We start from the raw sequence: 19,257 nt of genomic DNA, 5'->3' as shown, positions 1-19,257 counted from the left end.
TTTAAGAAGAAAACAAAAAAATAAGGTAGATTCTATAGCAGCATAGAAAACACTTAAGAGCAAGACTTCAGTGTCATATAAGGAAATGTGTGATTGAACGAGATAATTCCTATCATAGATCATGAGTGGAACGGCTATTATCTGCATGATCCTGAGATCCAACATTTGAGTTTTGGGAGGAAAATAAGTTGGGGTATGAGAAATATGGGTCATCATCCATTGAGGGTAATCTCTTAGGCTGGTGATTAGAGGAATCGTCACCCAATACATGATCACCAGGTAAAGAAGTGTTGAAATCTTCCTTCAGGGTGTCAAATGAAGGAAAACTTGATGAATGAGAACCTGGGGAAGCATAATGGTCCTGGTGAAGTTCGTGATCCTCTCGGACAAAGACATCAGACATACCCGCAGTATTTTGCTCAGTGGAGTGTCCCCTTTCTGTTCTAGATTCATTATCACCACCAGCATAAAATGGGTTCTCAGAGCTGCTATCTGGTATATCTTCACTACTTTTCTTCTTGGTAAGCTCGTTAATGCGGACTTGAGCAAGGCTAGCCGCTGAGCGAGCTGCAGCTGCTGCGCGTTCAGCAGATTCAGCAGCAGCATGGGCAGCAGCTAACACATCCTGCAAGTCCACATTGGCTTCAGATTTTCCTCTTGACGAGGAGGGGGCTGAGTCACTATGTCTCACGGTATGTGATCCAGATGATGCTGATGGAGGGGAGATGAATCCAGATGATACTGATGGAGGGGAGATGAAAGGCACAAACTGTTTACTCTCCGTTTTACCAAATGAAGCATGGGGTTCATCTTTCTGAACCCTTGATCTTTCTTCAACTTGATCCTGCTTTACATCTTCAAAATCTCCAGAATGGTCTGATGAATAATGATTATCAACTTCAATGGGATGCATCTGTATAACTGATTCTTGAGCTCTGACAAAATTTGCACTCGGCTGGACTGAGGCCTTAGGAACTTCAGGAAATTCAAATGTGTCAGAATCAGAATCAGAAACATGTTGTTCTTCATTGGGTGTATCATGAGAAGAATACAACTCTTCATTGTGTTTTTCATCAGGAAGCGGCAATTTTGACCTGCTAAAAAATTGGGTGGGGCCATTCTGACAAGGAGAGGAATGTAATGTAAGACAATAGCGTGTAGAAGAACAAAATTAGAAAATCATAGCAAGTTCTTACAGTGTAATACTTACCAATAAGTCTTCATGTTTTTTAGAGAACTCAGTTTCTGAAGCAGCTGGATCCCAATCTAAGTCGTGCTCAACAGCAATTTCTTTTAAAAGGTTAAGTTTCTTTTCTGGTGAGGGAGCACGGATTGACAGAAGCTCTATTAACTGTGCAATTAAAAAAAGTCCATGGAGAATGTCATACAAGAAAATAACTTTTGGGATAAGATGTTTTATCTACAAAAGAATAAAAAAAAAAATTATGTATAGCATGTAAAACTCATGGAACCTGGCGATTAACACCACAGTCCGGCCTGAGCTCAGTAGCAGCAGATACAAATTCCTTCCCATATTTGGTAGCAAATTGCAACTGAACCTGCAACAACTCTGGCAGATCAGCACACCTTGGTGCTGCAAAACATATACTAGATATGGCTTCCTTCAAGTCTAGGGGACATTCCCTGAATAAAATTGAGAAATTTGATGCATAATTAGAGAATAATGGTAAACTTTTTATTCTTCAGAAACAACAACAATTGGGTCCTAATCATAATATGCACTTGTGAGAAAAAGATTACCTGAACAACAACAAAAATCCATTTAACACATTTTTTTGACTTGTTATATTCACAAATACATAAAATCAAGCAAATTCCGTAGTCTGCCCAGCAATACTGATAATAGATAGTACAAGTATCCTAATACTGATGTAAATATTCTGAAAATTAGTTGATGGTAAAGCATATGCACGGTTCTTCACAGAATATATTTTCTTTCCAAGTTTGACCCTCCTATCACTTCATTTGGTAGGCATGCACGCCTCAGAAACAAGGATGTTACTTTTTTTTCAAATAAATGACATAATAATGGACATCTAAAGAAACAAAAGAATTGGGGTGGTGGGTGGGTGCAAAAGAGTGGTAGGGGTATACAGGAATATGAAGCGTGTTGAGGCAACAACCATGGTGCTATATGAAAAAAATATTTACAGATTAGTTTTCTTGTTATTTGTTTTTCTAAAAGAAGAATAAGCAAATTCAACGAACATACTATGAGGTTCTTTATAAGAAGCTAGAGAGTGCATATGTTTCTTCAACAGTGAAACCTACCACACAGATTTCCTTTCCTATCATTTTCGATTGTGGGCCGCACAGGGGTAACGTAATTTTCACTGTTTTCACTCCCATGTTATCTCTCCTCTGGTTTTCTCAAGAAGCAAGGAAACCCTAAGTGTAGACAATGCAGACAGTCAACTCATATTATACTGAAATTCAACTATTTTAAATAGGAGAATGTGGTGAGAAGGAACAAACTCTAGACCTCTGATACATTGTCATGAACCAATTATCCTAAAAACTTAACTTCTTAGGTGAAGTAACATGAACATTCTAATAAAACTGTAAAGAAGCTGAAAACAATCCTATCCAAATTCCCGAAGTAAGGGAGAGACATGTTTTTTAATCATGAATAAATTTCCAAGCCAAGGAAAGAAAAACTGTAAAATGGACTTATTGCATGAGAAGGGTGACTAAAAGAGTGGTGAGCATGGCTGTTACTGGTTATTCACATACAGTGACTGAAAAGCCTAAGACTGTAATGTGAAATTCCAAGCTAACAAAGGAAAACAAAAGCAGCAGAACTGTCTTATAGCATGTGAAATTGTGAAGGGTGATTGAAAGAGTGGTGAGTGTGGTGGCTGCTCATACATTACATTAGATAACCATCAAAGACAGATATCACTTGTAGAAAATTGTGGATATACTATTTGATTATGAGGGAAGAAAATAAGTTGGTTAACTACGATAGTGGTGTTTACACTTCACACAGCCAATAATCATGATAACTGAGGCAATTTCGATAGGGATAATTATATCTTAACACCTCACTTTTGAGGTGTGGAGAGGTGGAAGAAGAGAGAGATAGGAAGAAAGGAGAGAGAAAATAAAGATGTGATATGTGATTTGATTGATAAAGAAGAGAGAAATAGATAGAATGGAGGTGGAAAAGAAGTGGAGAGGTGTGTATATATCATAACTCTTTCGATAGCCGTAGAAAGTTGTAAATCATAAAGGTTGAAGCCAGAAAGTGCTAAAAATCATGCCAATAACATGAAATTACAAAGGCAGTAATAAAGGCTGCAGTTGCAAAAAAGTAACAACAACAAAGTTTTATCCAGTAAGCTGAGGTCACCTAGATGGATCAGTTGGCACTGTTGGACTATATCAAAAAGTAATTTTCAGTGAAACCAAACAGAGCAAGAACTTTTTCTGGTGTTCTTGGAATTTTTTCTTTCATCATCCTCTACCTCATTTAGTTGAAATATATGCAATTTGATCCACTTTTCTCACAGGAGTCTCTATTGGTGACCAGACCACCTTACAAAAGTTTCCATCTCTATATGTGCTATTCTAACTTTGTTTTGAATAGAGTTGAGTGTAATTTTATATTTTCTTGCATATCCACTGATTCACTCACTCGCCTCAGTATTCTCATCTCTACAAAAAACACTTTTTATTATTGTCGACACGTGATCTTCCAGACACCAATGAGCATCAGTCCTTTCATAGTTTGCGGTAGAAATTTCCTTTGAGTTTCACAGACACTTTGAAATCACAAAACTACGTTTGAAGCATTTATCCATTTAATCAAATGGCAAGAGACTAAGTTATATTCTACAAAACCAATGTTAAGAATATTTAGGCAAATGCTAGTTGAACATTTGAAAATTCTCACCAGATCAAGAGTCAAGCTATCGTGCGAGATGAATTAACAATTCATGCGATGTAATTTAAATAGAATTGGAAAATACTGAATAGATATGCTGAGAATATTAATCATCATTTTTTAGCTTGTCACCAAACAACTCATAAGAAGTGACTTTTGGTTGTGTTGTTTAAAATCTACAAAACAAATTGGTCCTCCGTAGTTACTAGATATTAAGTTGCGTTAGACATGGTAAGTTGGTTACACTTCGAATTAAGTTGGATAGCATACCTACAGTTTCATCAATACATGTTATGTAAATGGCTAGCTTGAATGTGAATCATATTGGCATATCAAACAAATTCAGACAACAACTATTCTAGTCAAAGCCAGATTTCCATATCATATGTAGCATACCTTTGAGACTCAATTATTGGAAGACGAACAGCAACAAGTTCACAGAAGAGTTCAATGATCTCTTGAGCAGCCATCATGTTCTCTTCTCTAATAATATGTTCTACCTGCACAGATCACCATCTTAAGAACATTGATATACAAAATAAAATATAAATCAACCATAGGGCAGTGGTTTAAAATTCTGAAACACAAACACAAACAAACGACACAAGACAACATCCTAAGCAAATCAGGTTTACCCTAATACGAGCTGTCGCTTCTTGGCCAGTCTCAAGTAGCTTGGCAATATCGCGTCGCATATTCTTCAACTGAATCTCTCTTCTGTTTCTTAGTAACTTTATCCGCGGGATTGTCAGTTTCAGCAGAGTTTTGCTGAAAGTGCAAACATACATTTGTAAGCAAACCATCTTGCCCGGAAAAAATTAACTACTGAAACTCAGTCCCCATAATTCATACCCAAACAATATAGAACAAATTATGAAATTGTAACAATCTATTACTTTGACTTTATAAACAAAATTATAACAAAGTGTAGTCCTCAGTTTAAAATTGCCGAATCCATGGAATTAAAGCATTAAAAAACGCTGATAAAACGAAATCTATTGTAAACAGTACCACTTGGCAGCTTTAAAACCCTTGCTGAAGAAGGAATCGAGCATCGACATGGCGCGAGTTTCGATGAAGATGAATTTCTCAGAAAAACCTAGAAACCGAAGATTGCAGCGCGTTTACAGAAAACAGAGGTGCGGTGAGTGTATAGGAAAGGAAAGAGATGATAAATTAACGGAGGAGAAAATCAAAGGGTTATGTGTTGGTTGGGGTGGGTCTTTCTTCCTTAACGAGCAAGGATTCTGATTTGATTTCTCAAGAAGGATCTATGAAACTCAGCTCTAGGATTTTTTATTTTTCTCATTTACTTTTTAATTTGTAGCTTATCTAAAAAACAAAAAACTTTTTTATTTGTATTGCTTTTTTCAGTGTTCACTCCGTGTGGGATATCGTGTAATATTTATTTATAAAATAAAAAATTTGTAGTCCTATAAGATTAGGTTTGGATTTATTTTCTAAAATAAGTATATATCTAAGTGGGTCTTTAGTTAAATTATAAAAATAATGTTGTTCTAATTATAAAAGAAAAATTAACTTATTTTTTTAATTTTTTTTAGGCTTAATTCCACTTTGGGCCCCTGATCTTTCAAAAATGAGCGATCGGGGCCCCCCGTATTTAAATGTAGCGGTCAGCCACCCTAACGTTTCAAAAACGTGCGATCGGGGCCCTTCTGTTAAGTTCCGTTAGTTTGACCAAACAGAGCAGTGATGTGGATTTTCTTTTTTATTTTAAGATTAAAATTTTTACCCAGAAATTTCCCACTCAATACACAAACCCAATTCCCCCAAATTTTACCCTAATTTCACCTCAATCCTAACTTAGCAAGCAAGAGAAGAAAAATCGAGAGGTCCCTGTAGTTCATTCATTTATCTATAGTGAATTAATTAATTAAGGTTTCACTAATCAAAATAATTAATCTGGTCAATTAGCAATTAGGCAGACAAATTTGAGCTCTCTCCTTCTTGAAAACCCTAGAACTCACCATCTCTCTCACCTAGCCACCGCCACCCTTCATCCATGGCTGCGCCGTCACCACTACCTTCGACAAAGATCAATCGGCTCCATAACCACTCGCAACTAAACCCCCACTGCACCCCAATCCACAAACCCAGTCCAACAATCTTCTCCACATAACCTAAACACCAGAACCCATAAATCCCCAGATGCAGATCCATTGTCCAAGGGAGGAAAGGATGGGAAGGGAAGTTCAGATCTTTCTCCTCCTGATTTCGATTCCATGGCGTGAGAGAAAGAAGAAATTGAAACGCTGTTGAGGCGGCTCACCACCATCACCATAACGACATCCCCACCGTCCCTTACACCCCACTCCGCTGCAAGTCATGCTCCTCCCTTCTCAACCCCTTCTGCATCGTCGACTTCAACGCCAAGATATGGATCTGCCCCTTCTGCTTCTCCCGCAACACTTTCTATCCTCACTGCGCCCAAATCCAGAGGAGAGAGCGAGAGCGAGATCGAGAGAGAGAGAGCGAGAGAGAGATGCAGAGGAGAGAGCGAGACCGAGAGAGCGAGCGAGTCTGAGAGATTTGGGGTTGTGGGGTGGGGTGATGTTGGGGTGAGGTTGAGGAAGCCATAGAAGGAGGAAGGAGGAAGAAGAAAGAAGAAGAAAGAAAAAGAAGCGTGAAAGAGGGAGAGAGAGGTTCGAGTGTGAGAGAGAGAACTGAGAGGGGTAATTTTTGGGTAAAAAAATAATCTTAAAATAAAAAAGAAAATTCACGTCACTGCTCCGTTTGGTCAAACTAACGGAACTTAACATAAGGGCCCCGATCGCACGTTTTTGAAACGTTGGGGTGGCTGACCGCTACATTTAAATACGGGGGGCCCCGATCGCTCATTTTTGAAAGATCAGGGGCCCAAAGTGGAATTAAGCCTTTTTTTTATAAAATTTGGAAAACAAAAGATCGAATTACAAAACTAAATCCCAATTATGAAGTTGAACTAGAAGGAGGAAACTTCTAGACATGAAGGGGAATATTCTCTCGAGAGGCTTGTTTTGCCAAAGAATTTGTGGTTGCATTAGCTCGCTAAGAATGTGGGAGATAGAAACAGTTCAATCCGATCTCACCTCTCTAACCTTAAATATCAGGTTTTTTAACCAATACGTTTGGACATTATCCAAAAGGATATTTCCAACCTTCAAACAACTATAGTAACATGCAACATCTCTTACACAAGTATTATTGATAATTATCAACCTTCTTGAGATTATCCTTTTAACAAAGGCATGGTATACGATTGCATAGATGATGTTGTCACTACCAGGTTGCATCTCAGATCAATGAGCACAGGGTGCTATGGGTTTAGTCGCTCAACTTTAGGGGCCTTTTTTTCTTGTCTGGTGCCTTGTAGGGTGAGTTGATGCTTTTTTTTCATTGGGTTGTGTTCGACTTTGTTGGTTTTTGGGCCATTTTGAGGTGGATTGTATATCTTTCACATTTTTCTCATCAATATATATTTTGCTTTCGGAAAAAAAAAAACAAGTGTTTATATCTTCAATAAAAAATTAAATTTATTTATGAGAAACCATTGTGGTGATTAGTCCTTTTTTTTTGGCTGCATCGAAAAGCTGTGGTTAGTCCTAATTGATATAAGGGTCAAATTAAATTGTTTATAACCTAATAAGACTATTATTAGGGACTAAATTTATTCATTCTTACTTACACCTAAAATTATTTAGAAAATTTTGACAAAAAATGATATTATATTATAAATTATTTATATTATTAGTTTTCACATAAAAATATTTTTCAGGTAAAATATTCTCCCGAGAGCTTTTTACCCTATAATTAAAACATAAAAAAATTAGAGTATGTATTGTAATTCTCGTACCACATATTATATTATCACATATATATATATATATATATATATATATATATATACTCCTAAGTTATTTAAACAATTTTAAAAATGTTTTCCTCTTGTAAAAAAAAATTAAAAATCAACGTATCGGTCTAGTAGTAAGATGGTCAAACCTCCTGTATGAGAGCACAAATTCGAATCCCAAAAAAAGAAATTTGGTAAGAAAAACATGTAACAGTTTTCCAAACAGATGACGACTTTCGTCAAAGACATTTTTTTTTTTTTAAATTATCGAAAATATTAGTTCTTCATGCACTTAAAAATTATTTCTAATGACATTGATATGATTAAATTGTGATATTCAAGTGTTATGTCACTACCACAAGGGTCACAACCGGTTTCGTAGTAATTTTTGCTTAATTTTTCGGTTTTGTATGTTATAAATTGTTTTAACCATTATTGATATCTATAAATGGCCACAAAATACATTTATATTAGACTCAAATTTTACTAACGGTTTATAAATGCCACAAAAGGCTACAAAAATGCCATATGACGGTTTCCTTGAGCTTTGGTGTTTGGTTCTTCATCATGTTGATGTGGTTTTGAATTGTTAACCCTCCTGCGAGTTCTCTCACGCGGGCGCGAGTTGGGTGTCTTGGACTATTCCGCTAGACAGGTGGTTGGCGTTGAATATGAATGGATTTTCCTTGGATAACCCTGGTCATGCAGGGGTAGGTTGTGGTGTTTTTGATGTTGTTGGCTGGTGGGTCTTTGGCTAGACAGGGTTCATTGGCATTGCTGAGATCTTGAAGGCCGAGCTTTTAGCGATTTTATTTGGCTTGCGAAGTTGTTGGAGTCATGGGTTTAGGCAGATTATCCTATACACCAATTCCATGGTTGTTCTTTCATTAAACACCCACAGAGAAGAGATGTTTGGGTGTCTAACACTATTAAGGTGTTTACAAAATCTTAATGATTGGTGAACACCTCAATAGTTTCAAACACTCAAACACCCTTGATTTGTGGGAGTTAAAAACCAATTTGTGGTGGTTTTTAACCTCACAAAGAAGAGGTGTTTGGGTGTCTAAGACTATTAAGATGTTTACAAATCTTTTTTAGGTATATTTATAGTAATGATTGGTGAACACCTCAATAGTGTCAAATACCGCCGGTTTGTGGGTTGATACAAATATATCATAATGTTGAACCGGACGAAGATACTGAACACCAAACCAGAGAACATATTAGAGAAATAAATACTCCCAAGCTACTTTATTGCGATCAAATTGATACTTTATTACCATAAAATAGATTTGTTCAACCATAAGTCAAATATACAGTTGTGGATGTTATTTTGAAAAGAATGTCGCATAACAAGAAAATTAAAATAAATTAATATAGCTAGAAGGAAGAACAAATAACTGAGAAGATCAAACTCTTGTTGTATTCCATTGGAAAATACATTACAAACAGAAAATCTCAAGCTCCTTGTTTGGGAACCTTCATACTGGTTGCATATACACTTAGATATTTTAATGGAGTCTACTCTCCAACATCCTCAATTATTTGAAAGGAAAAAAAATACTAGCCATTTTCTTAAGACAAATTTCAGTCAGATTGGTAAGTTGCAGTTAGACAAATTTCTTACAGTTACCTCCAATTTCAGGCACGGAGATAGACAAAGATGATGGCCTTCAGTGACTAAACTATTTTCAACATGAGATACTCTGCATGGCTTTACATTGTAGAACTTCACTTGAGGAATAAATCCATTACTGTATACTGCAGGGAAATACTGCTCCTTGGTCCTAACAGGTTGTTGCATAGAACCCATCATTGCAACTTCAGTACATGCTTGCATCCTTGTCATACAAATTTATAAGTCAGTTTACATGATTCACAATCCATTGTAAAATAAAATTAAGATGACAGGTTACTACATAGCATGCTATATTGCTATAGATTATAGAAGTTATTGTAAGAGAAGGGAGAATAATCAATATATACCTGTATCAATATATCGCCTGCCCTCTGTTCGCGGTTTCAATTTTTTCTCTCTAGATTGAAGTAATATTGAAATGTGTTTGGAATCTGAGAATCTCCTAAGGAGTTTGCTTTGTTGTTTACAAGGGTATGCTTATATCTAACAAGTTAGGCTTGTTGATTTGTCTTTGTTAGGGATAAATAGGCGTAATATTGATTTGTCTTTGTTAGGGATAAATAGACGTAATATCCTATGGGATATTCCTTTACTTATTTATTGTTTATTTTGTAATATGCCTCAGAATATTCATAGCATATTCTGTCATTTTATTATTATAAATAACATTGTCTACCTCACACACAATTTGTGGTGAGAGTATCCAATCTTACATGGTATCAGGTTTAGGTTGAAACCCTAGCCTCCACACCTCCTGTGCCGCCACCGTTCTCACCTTTCTCTCTGAATTCATTTCAGTGCACCGTCCTTATTTTCTGTGCATCTGCCTTGTCTTCCGTGCTTTATGTGACCTCGTGCTATGCGCCTAATTTGTCTTTTAGTGCGTCTCCATTTCTTGGGTCACGCGCGCTGCTTCTTGTTTTTAGTGCAACCCTTCATTCCGCCCGCTAGTTCTTGTTTTCAGCGCAGGCTCTCCCTTCCTTTTCCTTGAGCCCCGCGCCGACAAGTCTTGTTTTGCTGGCACCGCAGCTCTGCTCTTGTCAGCACCGACAGCCTCCTCGTGCTTCACGCCGCTGTGCTCACGTTGTCAGCGTGCCAGTCCATGCTTCCTGGAGGCCGACAGCTCTTGTTCTTTTTTGGCTTCTTGTGCACTCATCTTGAGTCCCGTGGCAGAATTATTTTTTTTCATCAGACTTAAATTGTTAGTTTTTGCCTTGTTGCTTTTTCAGATGGCTGATAATGCTACTCCTCCGACTTTTTCCATGAACACTTTGGTGCATATGCTTACGGTGAAACTTAAACCAGACAATTTTCTTCTCTGGCGTAAACAAGTTACTGCTCTTCTTGAGAATCAGTTTTTGTATGATATTGTTGACCCTACCGTTGATCCTCCGTCAAAATTTACTCAACAGACATCTGCACAAACTGTTGCTCAACCAGTACATAATGGTGCTCCTTCTCCAAACTCTCTTTATGCTGAGTGGCAGACTCGAGATCGTAATGTCAACAGTCTGCTTCTTTCCTCCCTCACTGAGGAGGCCTTATCTAAGACTCTAAGTACAACCACTACTCATGATGTCTGGGTTGCTTTACACTCTGCTTACGCCTCACGCAGCAAGGCACGCGAACTACGTCTCCGTGATGAACTTCAACTCATGCGTCGTGGTTCTCTATCAGTTTCTGAGTACGGGTGGAAATTTCGCACTATTTGTGATCAGCTGGCTGCTATTGGTGCATCTGTGCCTAATAATGATAAAGTTCACTGGTTCCTTCGTGGTCTTGACCCCTCCTATGCAAATTTTTCCACAGGTCAGCTTGATCAGGTACCCCTACCTTTCTTTGCTGACATTCTTTGTAAGGTCGAGAGTCATGCTATTTTTCAGGCTTTTCTTGAAGAATATGTGACCCCTCCGCCTGCTGCCTTCCATGCGAGCAATAAGCCCCGCTCTTCTGGTACTCCGTCTTCCACTAGTGGCAACCGTGGAAATTCCGGTGGCGGTTCTCGTGGTGGAAATCGTGGAAACTCTAATGGTGCATCTCGCCAGCGTCGCAATAATGGTGATTATGGTCGCCGTGGCTCTTACACTCTACGCTGTCAAATCTGTCGTGAGCAGGGTCACTATGCTGATAAGTGTCCGGTTCGCTGGGATCGTTCATCTGAGTCTACTGATGACCCTATTTTAGTAGTGTTTTTAGGGCCATTTCTTAGTTTGTTTTGAGTCTTTTTTTTGAGTCTCATGTAGTGTTTCATGCATTCTCATGCATTTTTATCTTTATTTGTGTTTTTACTTTGTTTTAGTAATTTTGTAGTTTTAAAGGGACCTTTCTTGCATTTTAAGTAAGTTTAGGACTTGCATCACTTTTCTATGTTAATTGAGGGTTCTCTTTGCTAATTAGCTCTTGGAGCTTCTAGATTTTTCCTTTGCTTTTTGCTGAAGTTACCAGGTCTGAAACTGTTGAATAAGGAAGGTCAAGAAGCTTGGTGAATAGAATGGAGGATTAAAGAGACTTGAAGAGGAGTTAAGAGAAAGTTCTAGAGGTTTTCCAGCGAGTCAGAGCGCCTAGGCGTGCTCCATTGGCGCCTAGGCGCCAATTGCTTTGTTCCAGGATTTTGGAATTGGCGCCTAGGCATGCTTAATTGGCGCCTAGGCGCCAATTGCCTTCCAGAGGCATTGTTTTCAGCTGGAATTGGCGCTCAGGCGTGCTTAATTGGCACCTAAGCGCCCAGACTCGTCTAGTTTGCCTATAAATTGGTTTTTTGACATTTCTCTTGGGACCTTTTGTCATTTTCTCATATTTTAATAAGTTAGAAGAGAGGGTTTGGGTTCTAGAGCTTGAGGATCTTTCTCCAAGTCCTATGATCCAGGTTTTATCTTTCTTTTCTTGTATGGATTTCATAGCCATGCTTGGCTAAAACCCCTTTTGCTTTGGGTTCTTTGTAAGGCTTTGGATGTTTTAGCTTTAATTCTTTTTCTATTCATGTTGTTTTGAGTAAACCCTTGAATCTCACTCCTGTGCTTTATCTTTTAATCTTGAATGCATGCTAGCTTTTTGCTTTTCTATAATCATAACGGAAGTTTGTTATAGAATTGGGACTTGTTGTGGGATTACCTCTTCTATGCTTGCTACTAAGAATAGAGGAAGGGTTGGGGTTTGTTGGCCTGAATTGCATGCTTAGTGCCTTTAACAAATGTTTAGGTTGTCAAGGAATTGTGCCTAACTTTTGACTTGAGAGGATTGTCTATGCGAGGCATCGATTGATGATTGATTAGGCTAGAGCATCAAGGAGAGACTCAGAGTTTTGTGGATAGAATAGGTTGACTAAAACTGAATTAGTTAAGCAAGAACCCAAGGCATGCTCACCATTGTTCTTCACACACTTATATTTCAATTGCTTGTTAATTAATCACCTAAACAATCAACCTTAAAACTGAATTTTACTCGCTTTCCTACCGTGAACTCGAGGCTTAAACTGAATTCGCATACTAATTCCCTGTGGTTTGATAAATTAAAACCGGGTAGATTCTGTACTGTAAGGCCCTAAACTCATTTTGTACTATTCAAGTGGAAAATTGAATAAAAATGAAGGTTTTGACAAGGTTTGAGTTTTGACAGATTCTGACTATCACTTTGTACGAATTTTTAGAGGGTCTTAACGACCTCATTTGGGAAACCTTCCTTCATGAGAGTTGTAGCCCTTTAAGTTAAGAAAATTCTCCAAGTGGTTTTAGGTCATTCCAAACTCGGTAGCTCGCGATATCCAAGTTTTAGTGACAATGGTTATGGCTGTACAGTGCCAGCGGATTAATTGGTTAATTTTTCTTTTAATTCCGATTTTACATTTATTTTTAATGAAAAGGGATTAAGTTTCCATTTAGTTCAGACCTGCTTAAGTGTGTGATTAGTGGGTCTAGGGCTTGCCTTGTTTTGGGCTTAAAAAGAAGAAAAATCAAGACCCTAGCCCATCTACAGTGTAGCCGCAAGTTGATAAAGGGTGAAAGGGGGAAAGAAACCCTTATTTTTTCCTCCTCATGCAGAAATAGAAGTGCATCACTCACGTAAGAAAAAACAGAAGAAAGAAAAGAGAAGAAGAGAGAAAGAAAGAGAGAGGTCGGGAGAGAGGGAAGTGAGAAACGCAAGGGAGAAGAAAAAGGGAGCAGCCGAGAAAGAGGGAAAGGAAAGGGAGAGGAGCCGTGAAGAGAAGGCAGCAGCAGCCCTAGAGTTTAACCTAGAGCCGCCGCTACCTCCTTGCACCCTAGAACCGCCGTCCACCGCACGCACGAGGAAGGGAAGCCGATCGCGAGAGAGAGATCGAGGGAACGAGAGGGAGAGATCGAGTGGAGAAGAAGAAAAGGGACTGGACAACAGCTGTTAGGTTCTTTCTACAGCAAAAAATCCTTCTTTTCATCAAGGTTTTAGCAAGGTAAGGGCTGGTCCTAGGAAGGGTAGATTACCTAGGAATCCTTGCTATGTTTTGCCATGAATCATGTTGTGTTTTTGAAGGTTTTTCATGAGTTCTGGGAATGAGGTGCTTGCTGGAATTTTGCTTGAAAATACCATGCCTTCTAATCTATATTTGTTGCAATTGCCATGGATCTATCATCTCATGTGGAGTTCATATGATAACTTGCTAAATTTGAATTGTTTTCCACTTGTTGCAACATGATTAGTGATGTTTGTTGATGATGGTTCAAATATGGAAATTTTGGGTGTTTGGATTGATGGTTGGGGCTGTACTAAGTCTTATGTGAATGAAGGGAAAGAAAAGAAAAAGTGTTGTAAAACCCTAGAGCCATTTTGATGGTTCGGCCGAACCTAGATTTGAGGTTTCGAGCCATTCTTTTCTTTCGTTTTCTTGCACAAGTTGTTAGACGCCCGATTGATTTATTTGCCATGATTATGTGTTTGAAAGACATGCAAATTATGACTATGGGTATGCATATGCGTTGTATTATGCTTATTAGAGAATTCGTTACAAAGGGTCGCTCACCTAGCTGTAATTCCCGATGTGACTGTGATTGTTCTATCGTTATATTTATTCGATGCATGTGTAAGACTCTAGGATAATGTTAGAGCCTTAACCAAGAGAATGAGACTTAAATCGCTTGCAAGTAAAAATGTGATTAATCGGTCATAGGTCTAGTGAAGACTATGGGTCATGAGAACGATGGTGCCGTTAGAGACAAACGGTAGCTTGCACGCAAGGGAGATTTTGTGGATCAGTGGATCCTCGTGATTTGGTTGACTGCGGTCACCGTGAGAATTGTGAATTGTGGATCATTGCGTATCCATGTGATTGTACATCTGCGGATGTATGTGATTGGCCAAGGTGTTTTGGTGGGTTGTGTGATGTGAGGATGCGCTAGTCTAACTGACTAACTGCCATAAAACTTAAATTACATAAACGATTACTGTGCTTTATGATATGAATTATGATTATGTTATTTGCGACCTGACCCTTGCGCTACTTGTTTATTTGTTATTTGTGGGGGGGGGGGTAGATGGTTCTGGCGACGACCACAACGTCGATCCATACCTGGAAACTGTAAGGCCCAAGTTTTTAAACTTATGCCAAGTAAATAGAATCCTATTCACGATTAGGGTTGATGTATCGTGAAGGGAAACCTGAACTAGAGTTTACCAAATGAAATGAATGTATGAAGGAGAAAGTTCAGGAAAAGTCTGAGGATTGTATCGAAGTCGATAAAAGTTATAGCACGATCGTTATACGCTTAAACCTAGGTCAGAAACCCTAGTATATAGCTAGTTTTCACTTTTAGGCACGATGGAAGTTAATTCCAAAAATCTTCAGAGAAATGATAGAACTTCTCTTTTTCCATATATCAAAATCATTTCGAGGCGAAACTCTAGGATCTACGAACGTCCGATTCCAATCATCGGAAGTTTGCCGAAACCGAAACCCTGGTATTTCAAAACCCTAGAATCACTCGACAATGAAGACTTTTTCTATTCAGAGCTTCAAATGAAGATTCTACACGCGTACACCCATTTCTCTTGATGATTTCAATCTTTCTTCAGAAGGAAGTTTTCTATTCCGACATCCGATGCAAAAAGCAACTTATTGGGTAAAATAGTTTTACACCGACTATGCATTAGTTGCCAAAAATACAAGGAGACATCTTTATAGTTTTGGAATTCTTTTGCCAAAACATATCTTAGAATTCATGGAGAATGAAGCCGGAAAAATCAGATTCGCGAAACTTTCATTTTACCGCGTTTTGCCAACCTCTATATATAGCCAAGAAAAGAGAAAATATCACAAAAACTCACCCAAAACCCACCCAAAGGCCGCGAGTTTGAGAGGAGAGGAGGAGAAGAAGATTTTGTTCAATCCTTGCTTGATCGTCGATCAATCAGTTGCTGCTTCAAGGTTTCGAGGTATAGTCGCTAATCCTTACCTCTGATCGCTTTTTCCATAGCTTTTCTATAGAATTTTCTGAGCTGATAGTTTTGAGGTTTTTGCAAAACTATCCTGAATATTTCATTTCTGATTCTAAACCTCTTCCTTATGTGCCCAAGATCACTTCTGCCGGATTAGATTTTCCGTTATGTCGCCGAAATTCCGCCGGAATCAATTTTAGCCTTAAATACCCATTTTTGGAGTAAAGCTTCAACCTTTAGGCTGAAAACTATCGCCTTAGCTTAGTGCTAGTAGGATTAGTTGTCATAAACGTCGTTGGTGACGTCCCTGTCAAATTTGCTTTTTGGGATTTCAGTTTTGAAATTCTAAGTTAAAAATCATGACCAAAATACCCCTGCGACAGTTTTTGATCCGATAATTTTTCCGAGTTCAGAATACTCTTAGTTACGGCTAATGATAGCATAGGAACCAAGTTTGATCGAAGAAAAATCGAGTCCTACAATTACCAAAAGTGGCCGAACCTATAGGGGGGGAGGAGGAAAATTTCCTTTTCCGAAAACTTGTCCTTTCGCGCTAGATTATCGTACCTCGGAGTATGTACTACTTCGGGTAACCTTAGTGAGCATTGATAGCTTAGTTTCCGATAGATTCTGATAGTATTCTGTGGTTTTACTTTAAAGGTGCTTTTGAGGATTTTCCTGAGGAACAACACTTTGATTGTGAGGAAACGTTCGAAGATCATTCTGGAGAACCTACAGGTGAGGGCATCTCACTGAATCTCTAGTTAATGCTTAGGGTCGATGCTTTCGACATTGTTTACTGTTTATGCACTTGTTTGTGTTTGATTGGAAAAATGTTTTCTGAGGCTTCGGCTGACAATGTAGATCATTCATCTACTGAATGTTTTTGGAGAGTGAATTACATGCTAAGTGCTAATTGGGTAATTTAGGATGTGTGATGCATGCCTTATATGCTAAGTGCTACGTGGTTATTGCTTAATATGTTGATATATGACATGTTGGTTGATTGTGCTGAGTTATTATGCTTTTGCAATGAAATCTGAGATTCTGAGTGGTGAGAATAGCGGGCAGGTCATGCCGATTTTATTTTGAGAGTTTTGAGAAAGTTTGACGGGACGAACGGAGTTCGGGCCTTGTTATGGTTTTGATGGATCGAGACATTCTCTGGAGTCATTTGGGGATTAGTAGATCCCGGGAACTTATAAGAATTGCGATAAGACTAAAAGGATATCATTTTGTAAAGAAAATTCATAAGACATTAAACAACCTCTAAGTCTTCAACAATGTTTATAAACTCGAAAGGAAGCTTTGGATGCAAATCTTAGTTGTGGAAAGCGAGAAGTGTCGTCGGATCCCAAGTGTTGAGAAGTGTTGAGTATGTCGATGTTCTTGTGCTGTTGGAGCAGCTGTGTTGAGTATGTTGATGCTCTCGTGCTGTTGGAGCAGCTATGTGTTGTTGGGCTATCCTGGGGATAAGTTCGGGAAACCATTAGTTTCCGAGAGTGTGATACTCTGTGCTCGTTGAGCAGTTGTGACCATCGGATTGAGATGAGTCGGATGATTTGTGTAACGCCCCGATTTCTCGAGTGTTACACAGTAACTAATTAACCAATTTTCGTAAAGAGTTTTCGTCGATTCACTTATTAATCTTCAGTTAATGACAAACCTTTCATTTTACGAAAACTCTTGAAACATAACCTTTCCAAAAACACGCGGAAGTAACCAACATCGTAAAACTTTTTAAATAACCAACTGTAAAGAGTACGAAACAAAGGCCTGAATGAAAATAAAGATTACATCAAAACTTGTTCATTCGAATTTAAGCAATAAAATTGTTCGATACCAACACTTCGGAAACTCTCAACCCCAACAGAAAACAAAAGACTCTCAACCCAAACCCTATTCCTTAGCCTCTTCCTCTTCCTCTAAAGTGTAGTCGTCCTCCAGTATTGGCACGTCACGTAGCATCAACTCCCAAGAATGAGTCATCGCCATTATCTTCACGACCATCTACCCCCCCCAAACAAACACATAGCAAACAAGCAGGGTCAGGTCCAACAAAAGAATGATAATGACAAAATCAACAACAACATATATAATATAAGTACATTATATGTCTTTTATGGGAAAGAGTCAGTTACTAACGGAATCTCACTTCACACAACCCACCAAAACTTCCATGGCCATAATCACGATCATCCGCAGATGAACAAATCTCGGAGGGGACTCACCGTACAACCCTCAATCATGTGGGGGGACTCACCGTCCGCCAGACTCACCGTCCGTCCACAGAATCACAAGGCGACCGCAGTCAGCCAATCACGTGGGGACTCACCGTACAACCCACAAAACACCCTCGCGTGCAAGGTACCATCGTTCTCATGGTCCATAGTCCTCACCAGACCTATGTCCAATTATTCACATTTACTTGCAAGCGAGTTTATTACACTTTTCTCTTTGTTAAGTCTCTAAAATCAATCCTAGAGTCTTATCATACTCTTTATACAACAACCTTCACAACACAACATTCACGGGTTACAAGGGAATTACGGCTAGGTGAGCGACCCTTGAACCATTAACTCAGAAAATAAATATAATCCACGTAAAGGAACGCAAGAACATTCACTCATGCATAATATATCATCGCAACTTCAACATATTGACAGCAGAAACAACTTTCACAAAAATAGAGCCACAGAATGCATCTTTCAACCAAAAATCACATATGATACCTTTCTAGAAAGCTATTTTAAATATATACAACTCTCTAGTTAAAATCATTTTCATTTGAGCCCCAGAATTAGGTGATATTACTCCTTAAAGTTTCTGTCCGACACAGGGAAAAACAGCAAGTATGACAGTTACCCAAAACGACCTACAACACACAATACTAGACCAAAATTTATGATCTTTATATGCCTGGAGAGCTCTTTCGAAGATCTACAATTTGTATTTTAATCATTTCTTTATTTGACGACCAGAAACAAGTGAAAATAGGACCTGAAGTTTACTGTCCAGCACAGAAATCTGACAGAGAATGCATCTGCCATCAATTTCGTTTAAGCCATTCTATTCTAAGGGTTCTAAGTCATCTACCAGCATCAAATATAGTAACATGTTCACAGTGTAACCCAATATGACCTGGAAAAGTCCAGCACACATCGCATATTCAAAACCTCAAGCACATCAATCAAGTTCATACATAAAATCATGTCAAAGCATGGCAAGAATCATAATTTTTCCAAGAAAACTCATGATATAACCCCTATTCTACCCAAAAGATCCTAAGACCAGCCCTTACCTTGTTTGGTGATGGAAAAACAGAAGTTTGGAGATGGAAAGAAGGTTCAAAAGCTGCTGTCCTCGTTCTCTATTTCCTCTCCCTCGCGAATCCCTCTCTACTCGTGTTCTCTCCCTTGCTCGCGTGCGTGACCGGCGACAATGGTGGTGGCTTGGGCG

At 38.6% G+C, this 19,257-nt stretch overlaps 1 protein-coding gene across 1 annotated transcript; it reads right to left on the bottom strand.

The window, feature by feature from the left end:
• Positions 1 to 5,204, bottom strand: LOC130737883 (uncharacterized). Its single transcript, XM_057589740.1, has 6 exons — positions 4,919 to 5,204; positions 4,543 to 4,675; positions 4,304 to 4,407; positions 1,473 to 1,644; positions 1,211 to 1,351; positions 1 to 1,120 (listed from the first exon to the last, which is right to left on the bottom strand). The coding sequence occupies exons 1-6, from the start codon at positions 4,966 to 4,968 to the stop codon at positions 113 to 115; spliced, it is 1,608 nt and encodes a 535-aa protein (XP_057445723.1). The 5' UTR covers positions 4,969 to 5,204; the 3' UTR covers positions 1 to 112.
• Between the last annotated feature and the right edge of the window lie 14,053 nt (positions 5,205 to 19,257).

This window comes from Lotus japonicus, chromosome 2 (assembly GCF_012489685.1).
Source record: "Lotus japonicus ecotype B-129 chromosome 2, LjGifu_v1.2".
Taxonomy (NCBI): Eukaryota; Viridiplantae; Streptophyta; class Magnoliopsida; order Fabales; family Fabaceae; genus Lotus; species Lotus japonicus.
Note: the sequence above shows the minus strand (reverse complement) of the source record. Positions and strands in the feature narration are given on the sequence as shown.